Below are 10,810 nucleotides of genomic sequence, written 5' to 3'. Positions count from 1 at the left end.
CACATTGATATGTAAAGCTAAATTAAAAACAAACAAAAAAACCCAACAAGCATATTTTCTACATGGTTCTGATAATGGTGAGAGGCTCCTGTCACTCCAGGCACTGTTCAATGCAGCACTGAGATCCAGAAGCTCAGTTCAACTCTTGTGACAGGTCTGTCTCTCCAACCTTGAATCCCTTGAGATTGGGATAATAGTGAGTGAAGTGGGAGACAAGAAAGAGACAGACATGGATGACAGACAGCAGCAATCCCACAGCAGACTTTGAATATTAGCCCACAAGCACTGCACTGTCTTCAGTATAGGCAGCAAATAGGAGGACACTGTTTCTTCTAATTTCTGCTAGTGGACAGCAATACTTTATTCTAAAGGAAGTTTATTTAAAGTGGAGGATTTGATCACTATCTCAAATATAATTATTCCCTATTAGAGCAATACATAGTATCTCATGTTTATGGAAGATGAGCAATACATAATGATAATTTATAAGAATTTCTCATCATAATTCATAGACAAACTACCCAGGCCAGATTGTGTACAAATATTGGGATAGTAGTAGGAAACACATCTAAATCTTCTGCTCTCTGGGCTTGATTCTACTTTTTTTTTTTTTCTTTTTTTTTGTGGTTTTGCCTAAAAATAAAAAACATACACCAATCCAACCCCAGACTTACATGTTAGCAATTTCTTACACAAGAGTTCAGCTCCTCAAATCTGCATGTACCCAAGTTCAAGAAACAGAATGTGCAGTTGGGAGCATTCATAAGCTGTCCCAAAACCTGCTTCCCTACTGCCATAATATCCCTCTCTGAAAGGTTTTCCAGGCAAGTATTTCTATCATGGCTGTGTGGGAAAGACTCCACAAGATGGAGTGTGGTTTCACTGTCTATGGGAGGTTTTTACTTGGCACCACAGCTGAGCACCTGGGACAGGTGGAACAGGGAGAAGAAATTATTGGGTACATCCTCTTTCACACTTTCACCCCATTTAAAATCATGTAACAAAGCATCTCAGGAATGCTGTCAGCATTGGGCTACACAGTGGCCATGTCCTACTGTGCCATGTTTTGCAGTTCAGCTAAGAAACAGAGGCAAAAATCTAGTCCTTAGAGTTACTATCTGGTATTTCATGAAAGGCTGGAAAATTCAAAAGTAAAAGTTGAAAAGGAACAGGAATGTTCCATTGAATTCCTGAGTACAAAACTACTCACACTTTAAAGCAAGGAATAGACAAAAGGATGGCCACAGCATTTATAGGGACAGGAATCTGGATAAATCCCCCCTACTCAGGATAGTATGTTACCTTTCTTGGAGAAGCCCTTCTTCCCTTCCCTTTACAGAACTGTTCTGAAATAAATTTTTTGCTGAATTGCTCTAAGTACATATATTTAAACTGAGAAATACAGGAGGAAAGCTACCTTTCTCTTTGGGAATTAATAAGAAACAGTGGAAATTGGGAGGTAGAAGGTGTGCTGTTTCTATGATACAACCTTCCCATGTCCATGTTGACTGGTTCAAGTCTGCAATAATAATATACAGGCTCTAAAGAGTTTTTCTAAAATGAACTAAAAGGAGTCTCCAAGACTCTCAGACTTAGCCATGACCAGAATGGATTAAGTATATTCTACTTTATTTAAGTTTGTCAGGTTTAGGAGATCTAAGACTGTATTTATGACCTGTGGTGTTTCTCTGATCCACAATCACCACTCCTATTCAGTGTTTGCCAGTTCAATGAGGTGGCAACTGCTTCACCTTCAACCCAGTGCAGCTACTGCAGGCAGAACTCAAATTCTCATCCCAAATGTAATGCACAGTCCACATCTCCAGCTGTGTGCAGCAATGGATCTCTGACAAGCAGTTAAATGAGCAACTGCATTTATTTATAAAATCATGTTGGCAGCAGGCATGGGTTCCTCAGCTACCAGGTGCAGATGCAGTTGCACTAAAGAGAACTATAGAAATCAAAACTCCTGGGGCTACTTCCATCCTGATAACCAGAATAACTCTTCCCACTCAGACATTGTCTGTACAGACCTCAGCACCTTCTCAGGAAGTCAGATTTTGCACAAAACATTTTTTCTGGATTAAAGCCTGTCACTGTGATGTAAGAATTCTTTGAACAATACTCAGTATATTGTTTCTTTCTTGACATTTTCACCCTGCAGCTATTTCAAAATGGGCAACCACATGATTCTCAGGCCTCATTTTGCCAGGCTTATTTCTCCTTTATATGTCAATCACTTCCACTTCTCACTTAAGGGCTCATTTTATGTAGTCAGCCCTAGTTCTTGAAAGTCATATGACTTCAATGCAGCTTCTGCAGAGACATATATTTGTGCCCTTTGATTTGTACCGTGGTTGTTATTTCACATTTCAGATAACAAGCTTGCCAATCACTGGCACAGATTCCATTACCCACTTTAAATGAAAGCCACATTTTTCTCCCTAAGTGCAAAAGATTTGAAAACACTTGAGTTGCACAGGAGCCACAGAGTTTCAGCAAATTTCTTAAGTTAGTTTTGCTACACTTGTACCTCTCACCTACAAATGAGTTTGGGGTGCAATTACACAAAAGTCCTGCATTTGCCCCATTATTCCCCCACATTCACACCCCAGCTCCACATGACAGGGGTGCTGAGATGTATTTTTGGTCATCACAACAGACCTCTGAGTGCCACCCTTCAGGAATGGGGCACAGGCTCCATAAAGCACAGTACCAGCCACAGGCACAGCATGGTCAGTGGTGATAGGAGCATGGGATGGCTCAGACCAGAGGAGGAGCAGCAGCAGTTACCTCATATCCTGTGATTGCTATCTGGTGCATGGAATCATTTACTGATTTGATGATATCAAGCACTGTGGCCAGGGCTTCTTCCAATTCAGCAGTGCCTTCTGAGTTCTTGCTGCACTTCAGCATTTCCTGATTTAAAAAAGATATGGGGAATACTTGAGAACTTCTGATACCAGGAGTCACTGTAAGACAATCCTCCTGGAATTTGTGTTGCACAAACAAAGTAGCAGAACTAGAGGAAAACAAAAGAGGAACAAAAAAACCAAAAAAACCCCAAATATGATATTCACCAGGGTGGTCACTGAGGACACACATTTTGATCTTTTGAACATTTTCAAGTTTAAAGGGTTCATTTAAGATGAGACAGGACCATTCTGACGTATTTACAATGAACTCCTTGCATGTCATAGAATTACATCCAGGGTTTTTGTTTTTCTTCTAGAAAAGAAACTGCTAGAAAAGAAACTTAGTATAATTATTTCAGCTGTTAGCTCCCCATTTTCTTCTGCAATTAGTTGCACAAGGTACTCACTACCACTGTTAAAAATACAAATTAATTTCTAGTCTGAATTTGGCAGGTTTGACATTCTGCATTTTGAGTTTGGAAATATTTTAATCCAAAAGCTGAGGCACTTGTGTTTCTGTAAAATAGGGATGCAAAAAGATAGTTCCTGCAAACCTCAAACAGCAGCAGTCTGTCCTCAAGTGCTTGGGTAACCAGGGATTAGAAGGTAAAAGCAGGATGCATTCCTACAGTACCTGCTGCAGATTTTCCAGAATAAGGATGGATCTCACGAGATATGAGCATGCTGCTTTTATCAGCATGAGCACATTAGCTAAACTGATTGAAACCAGAGTAATTGTGCAGTAATTGTGACCCAAAATTCAAATCCAATCTGCCCACCACTCAAGGCACACAGCTTCTTAAGCACTTGTTTGTTACCAATTTTTCACTGGCTTCCATTTTTCTATACTTTTAAATGCTCCTGCAGCCAGGGAAGGAGTGCACCATCTTCCCAGACCTCATAAACCCTGACAAAGTAAACGCCAGTTCCAATGTGTTGTTGCTAAGTACGAAACTGGTCTGACCAGCTTCAAACCCCAATGGCTGAGACCTGTTTTGCTTGAGAATTTTACTCCTTGATCTAATCTTGGGTATATTTACAGTCATATTTCAAATTAAAAGTAAAATCTGGTCTACTCTTGCTTTCCTGGAGACCTTGACTTTTTTTCCCTTCTCACAGAATAGTTTCAAGAAACAGAGTTCAAATTTATTTCTGGACTATGTTGATGTAAATCTACTGGAATCAGTGATGTTGCATCCTTGTCTATATCCATGTTCAATATTTGGATTCTATAGTTTTACATGAAGTCAATAAGCAGAAATACAAGAATGGCCAACCAGGTCCTCCCATGGCTTATACTGGCACATTTTGAGCAGTGCCATAGTAGCTATTAGCAAGTTAAATGGCAACCTCAAATCTTCATTGCAAATTTCAATGCTAAATTTCAGGTCAGCACGTAACCCTACTCTAAGCCCAGAGGCTTGAGAACAGCATGTAATTCACCTTCATGACCTTCCCATAGGGAAAGTCAGTAAATATTATTTTTAAGAACTGAGTAGATAGAGAGAGACATTTAGGCAACCAGCTTAAAAAAAAAAAAAAATCATTGTTTTGAGTGTATATATTTTCTATTGCCTTCAGATCAGAATTTCAAGCATGGACCACTCATGGTTCCAACCAATCAAGAGTAAGTTCACATATTCACCTTACAGAAAAATGACAGACAATTTGTTCCTGGCTGTGTCTTTTAAAAAGAAGCAGCAAAGGGAGTGGCTCCCTCTGAAAGGTTTGAGTCACAACCATGGGAAAATATTACTTCAGGGAGCTGAAAGAGTTCTGTTAAACAGGGACAGATGTTACTGACAGGATTTAAGGCATCAGTTCCTGTTTTTTGTAAAACTATATATTGATACAATAAAACCAAGCTCAATTTCTGTTTAAAAATAAATAAAACAATAAAATACTTACTGTCTTAGAAAGTAAGTACAATATATTATTTTATATAGAGCTATACATGTAATAGTATACTGCTATTACTTAGTATAAGTACTGCTAAGTAATAGCAGTTCCCAATCTAAAATAGATTGGGAGCTATGGGGAAAAAGTCTAATCTAAAATCTAAAATAGATTGGGAACAGGAAGTCCCTGTACAAGACTGTTTTCTACCATTTACAACTAAAAAATGCTGAGTATTCGCTGAAGAACTGAGTAAGGATTTATTTCCACGTGCAATTCTGGAAGTAAAGCAAGCCATACTTTGGAATTCTTTGCACTGTCATGGAGACATTACCTTTAGCAGCAGCTGGTACTTGGTGATTCTCTGAACTGGCTTTAAGAGATAAGCATCAAGTGAGAGCTTATGATCCAATTTACGCTGACATTCCTGCAGGAGACAACACAGAAGAAAAATAAAATTGTTTCTTGAAACACAGGCAAGTCACCAAGACCATTATCATCTGACAATCTGAGGATTATAAGTCTGTGAATTAATTGAGAGAGAAATTTGTTCCATCTGCATAGGAATTTCCGGGTTACTTATCCCACAGTGAAAATATATCTAAACAAGAGCTAATGTTTAGGTTCCACTTGGTGTTGAAATCTGGCATTCCCTGCTGATGAGATTGCAATCAGCTGGGATTTGCAAAGCAGCCAGCACTTTTTTGGTGTGGGTATAGCCTGCAGAGTCAGGCTCCTGTCCAAGAAATCTACCCACTGCTCTCCCTGCCCAGTCTCCTGTAGAGAACAACTTGACACACACTGGGCACCTGCCATCAATATAAAAAGCATGCAGGAAAGTCTGTGTTTTACTCTAGGTTTTCTAATCAATAGAGATACACAAGGAAAATGAGCTTTGAGGGTCTTGCACTGCTAGTCTGCAATGAAATTCCACCTGAAAAAAGATGCTGTCTCCACACTGTCTCCAGAGAGCTTCAGACCTTGGTTTGTTCTGACAGTACTTTTCATATATTTGGAGGTCCTCCTTCTGCAAGAAAAGAGTTTAGGTAAGGGAAGAAAAAAGAATCCAGAGTGTCTTTCTTGAATCACACTTTTTCCTACCTTCTATCCTAAGACATTAAGTAATTATTTACTCTGTATTAAAAACATACTGAAACCACCAAACCTACTTTTTACTTCTGATTAAGTTAAATACACCTGAAAGTGAGAATTTTTTCCCCTCACTTTTCACACAAAGCAGGGGGACTGCCGACTGGAAGACACATAATCTAACAGCAAAACCAGTATCTTTTTCAGAAGGGTGAATTGATGGTTTGGAGAAAGAAACAAAACAAAACAAAAAAGAAACATCAGAAATTTAAACTTTATTAACAATTTTATTAACAATACTGGCACAGACTGTAATTGTTAATGATGACTAAGGTTTAGCAGTTCAATAGACTTCAAAAATACTGTTGTCTCTCAACAGTACAAGGACCAATTAAAAAGGAGGAAGTTTGTCCTGTTGATGTCCCAGGCCAGGCAGGGGGATGTACTTAAACCCTCTCTTCTCCAAATTAGAAGTGGGTGGATTAATTTTATTTAGCTTTGACTACACTCCAAGTGCTCTCACTGAGGTCCATGGCAAAAATCTCCCTGACTTCAATGAAAACAATCTCTACAAAAGCCCAGAGAGGGTGTTCTGAGCTCCCTGGCTCTGTGGGTGGATGCAGGGATGGGTGTTCCTCTGCCAGGACCTGGGCTGGCAGGGATGGGTGTTCCTCTGCCAGGACCTGGGCTGGCAGGGATGGGTGCTCCTCTGCCAGGACCTGGGCTGGCAGGGATGGGTGTTCCTCTGCCAGGACCTGGGCTGGCAGGGATGGGTGCTCCTCTGCCAGGACCTGGGCTGGCAGGGATGGGTGCTCCTCTGCCAGGACCTGGGCTGGCTGCCTGGGCACCCGGGTGGCCCCAGGGCAGTGCCTTGGGGCTCCTGAGCAGGGCTGGCTGTGCCCGACCAGCCAGGAGCTTCCCACCTTCATCTGCACCTATCCTGTTGGGATGTGACCTCAGCAAATCAAAGAAAACACCAAAAATAAATCTCAGCAATTCCTGGATTGTTCTCTGCGCTCTCAGCCCACCAGGCAGTTCCCATACACTCCTGCTGCAGGGAAATCACTTCCTTCTGTACAATTACCAGAAGAAATCAGCATTTCTGCTGTCTTCCTCCACAGACCCATCCTGACATCACCTTGATGAATCAGCTGGGAAATCAGAGCTGTGCCATCTACCACCACACTGTGTCAAGGATTGTGCAATACAAAAACCTATTCTGTTGCAACTCTATAGAATATTTATGGTGCTGTTTCAAAATAGGTGCAGAGTTTTCTTCACAAAAATATAATTATTTGTACATGTTGCCCTGGAGGGAAGTTAGCAGGCGGTAAACCTCACAGAACCAAAAATAGCAACAAAGCATAATCAAGGATTACAATCTCATCCTGGCCCACAGAAACCTAACTGGACTGGGTAAGAAGAACAGAGAGAGCAACAGACAAGAGAACTATGAGGAGTAACAGAAAAGAACCAATTTAAACTTAAAGAAAATTTACAATTACCAACAATTTACCAGTAATTTGCCATAGTGGAACCACCCTATGCCAGTGCAATCTACTGCTGCCTAAATCAGTGACACCTGCTAAGGCAGATACTTACATATTTAATTACAGCTTTAAGTTTTGCAATAGTGTAAGGAATAGAATTAGGCTCAGACTTTAAAATGCCAAGAAATAATTGATTGTCTAATTATTCAAATCCGTCTTAAATATTCCACACATCTCTATTTTCATATGCAAAGATTCTGACTTATTGCTGGTACTTTTACACCATGCTCCTCTATCCTGCAAAGCTTTTCCTTTCCACACTGATTTGGACCTTGAGAGCTCTGTAAGCTCCAATGTACATGGCATATAAGTACAGTTCAAATTATCTTTTTGACTGCTGATTTATGGATAATTTTTGCATTAGTCTAGAATTTGGACCTTTGAATCAAACTCACAGGTTTCTAGTCAGCTGCTACTATCCTTTCACAGGTAGATTCCTTTTCTAAATGTTTCTTTCTCCCTGAATAACCAAACATCCCAACTGCTGGTTTCTATTAAACTATTCCCTGTTTTAAGGTTAGCACTATGAATAAGTGAAGAGTGGTAATCCACAGTAAATCACTCCTGCCAGGAACTTCACCTGGCACATTCTGGTAAGCAGTCTGACACACCTTTGGTTCCATCCTGGGCATTCTTGCCTTAGTTTGGTAAGGTTTCCTTCTTCACAGCCCTTTGGAAAGCAGATCAGCCCAGAGCATCCCCCCCTGTTGCTGATAAAGCACCAGAAGACCATTCTACAAGGAATTCAGTGTACATTCCTCCTGTCTTTGAATGCTGTGTAGTTCTTGACCACACAGAGCTGTAAGGAGGGTCAAGCATCTTGGTGATGGCAAAATAGCTGCCATGTGGGTAAAGTTAAGCTGGCTCACTTGTAATTTAGCTCATCTGAAGATCATGCTCTAAATGAAGTCAGGCAAAGTGGGAGGGAGAACAAGAAAGGCATTTCTGGCTCATCTTTTACCAGATTCTGCTGCCATGTGCCAGGAGACAAAGCCAGAGAGAGACTCCACAGGCTGTTTCTCCCATCACCTGAGATGCAGGGTTTACATTCATAGTGACAGCTGCTCAGGTGACACTGGTGGAGCTGGGAGGGTGTGTGGGGACATGGCAGGGGATGGAGTGACTCTGGCACCAGGGTGTCTCACTGCAGCTCTCAGGATACTTTCAAGTAGCTCTGGAATCAGGGCTGAAAAGGCCCAGTGTGATCAGACAGGGTAAAACTCTTCAAAGTATGAATTTTAAAAAAACTGTTGTTGTGGCAGGACAGTCACACCCATACAAAGTGGGAGAACCTACAAGAGTGTGAGTTCCTCCCAGAGCTCAGCATCACTTGGAACAGCAGCTGCTTCTGTTTGCCCCTGTCACTGCAAGCACGGCCATAACTCACAGGGCAGCCAGAAGCCACTGCTCAGCAGGAAGGCATAAAAAGCTGCCAAATCATGGGGAACACAAACACACAACCAGACTTTTGTTGGTGCCTCCCAAAGGCAGTCCAACAGAAACAACACATTTCTGGACTTCGTGTGGCTTCTTCTAAAAACAGAACATAAGGGCAGGAATCAAAGGTGCTACTGTGTGAGCAAAGGCATCTCAAGAGAGGAGCTTGTGCTTTCTTAGTGTGAAATTTGAAATAGGGAGAAAGCAAATGCACAATTTAACCTCTTATTTGATAGATTTAGTGTGGTTTGATGAGGCCGCAGAAACTGATGAGCTAAGGTGATGGAGGGACTGGTTTTCTTTCACTTCATACCTGAAACCTCAGCTTTAGTGCTGTTTTCATTTCATATTTCATATTCATAGGAGAACTGGGTTTAATAGCTGTTTTCACTGAGAGACAAGCTACAATATTTAAATATGGAGTTTGAACCTCCTGCAGAATCAGAACATTTCTATACCAAGAATTTTTATTTAGCTGCATTCTTCAGGGATATATGCAGCACATGGACTATTTTACATTTCTTGGGTTTCAGAGGTCTGCATTCTTCAAAGGCTGCTTTTCCTCATTTTCATAATGATTTCACCACAGTATTTTCCTGCCCAGCATCTGAATTCTAGGACAACAACATATGCCTTAGTAGTGTCATTTACTCAAGCTCTAAATGCTAAGTTGTTGAACAGAGAATAATCCAGTGGACATATAATCACATTTACACTTGTATGATTCTCTCCAGCCTGACCTGTTTGTAAATTGGAAACGTACCCTTTGCAAGTATCACATGTTCGAATTCCCAATAAATCTTAGTAATGTGGCAGTGCTCAGCACCTCTGACTGGTTCATCTAAATTTGTCTGTATTTAATGTGTGCTCTGGAAAAGCAGCAAATGCTACCTGTATTATACAGTAGAAGCAGGAGGTACCTTTGACTACAGTGGGAAGATTTTCCCATTTCTCATGCCACTTCCATTTCCTGTGCAAAACACAGAGCCTTATTCACAGAGTTTTGTCAAACCCTGAAAGCAGTAGCAAACCACCAAAACAGATTTTTTTTCATTAGTAGGGCCCCTGAAGGAGTGCTATATAAACAAACACCTTTGGTTGTGCTACAGGAAAGAACTAATGGTCAGGCTGAGTGGGGGAGGAGGTGGAGGAGGGACATCACAGGGAGCTCTTGGAGAGAGCTGAGCATTTGGGCACTGAGAGTCACCTCAGCAGAGGGGAGAATCCCACTGGGTGAGTTATGTGGAGAAGTAAAGGGAATCGACTTCACAGAGTCTTTTGGGGCTGGTGGGGTCCATGCAAGGACAGCAGCAGAGCTGGGACAGTTCTAGGGGACCAAGTGTCCTGAACTGTGCAGAGAAGAGAGAGATAAAATAAATCAGGAACAGGATGTGTTGTCTGCACTCAGAGCAGCCTGCTGTGACACCAATACCATCTTCTGCTTATTTACTGCAGGGTGGTGTCTGGGTTACATCATTCTCCTCCTATAGATGTGTCTGATAAGAAAAGCATGGCAAACATTTGGATCACTGTTATTGGTTGTTTTTTTCTTTTAAATGGGACTTAAAATACTTGTAAAACACTGGTAACAGTTCTCTTTCTGTCAGTAAACCAGGTAAAGGGTCAGGTATCAGAATATATGCTTGGTAACAGTGACTTAATTTGGGAATATCTGCTTAGAGGAGTTTCCCTCATTCACAAAAGCAAACAGACTGAAAAGATGGGAGTAAATCTGTAAGTACTGTAGGATAAGACCATAGATATTCATTCAAACCTGAAAAAGGATATACTTACTCTTTTCAAAAAGCATCGGGCAAGAAGCTCAGGGTTTTCAATGCAATTTTCTATCTCCTTAAGGAAAATCCTGAGAGGGTGAAAAAGAGAGTAAAGAGTAATGTAAAATCCCATTCACATTGTATGTTA

At 41.0% G+C, this 10,810-nt stretch overlaps 1 protein-coding gene across 5 annotated transcripts in view; it reads right to left on the bottom strand.

Moving 5' to 3' along the window:
* The window catches only part of MCF2L2 (MCF.2 cell line derived transforming sequence-like 2), a 152,917-nt gene that overhangs the window by 27,606 nt on the left and 114,501 nt on the right, over positions 1-10,810 (bottom strand). For all 5 annotated transcript variants that reach the window (XM_054639104.2, XM_077184088.1, XM_077184089.1 and 2 more), the window contains exons 18-21: positions 10,682-10,751; positions 5,746-5,838; positions 5,146-5,238; positions 2,794-2,919 (exon numbers count right to left, since the gene is read on the bottom strand). In XM_054639104.2, coding sequence (XP_054495079.2) covers positions 2,794-2,919; positions 5,146-5,238; positions 5,746-5,838; positions 10,682-10,751 — 382 coding nt within the window. The remainder of the gene's footprint in view (positions 1-2,793; positions 2,920-5,145; positions 5,239-5,745; positions 5,839-10,681; positions 10,752-10,810) is intronic.

The sequence above is a fragment of the Agelaius phoeniceus genome, chromosome 10 (genome assembly GCF_051311805.1).
Source record: "Agelaius phoeniceus isolate bAgePho1 chromosome 10, bAgePho1.hap1, whole genome shotgun sequence".
NCBI classification, from domain to species: Eukaryota; Metazoa; Chordata; class Aves; order Passeriformes; family Icteridae; genus Agelaius; species Agelaius phoeniceus.
The sequence above is the reverse complement of the archived record's forward strand: the minus strand, read 5'-3'. Positions and strand labels throughout refer to the sequence as shown.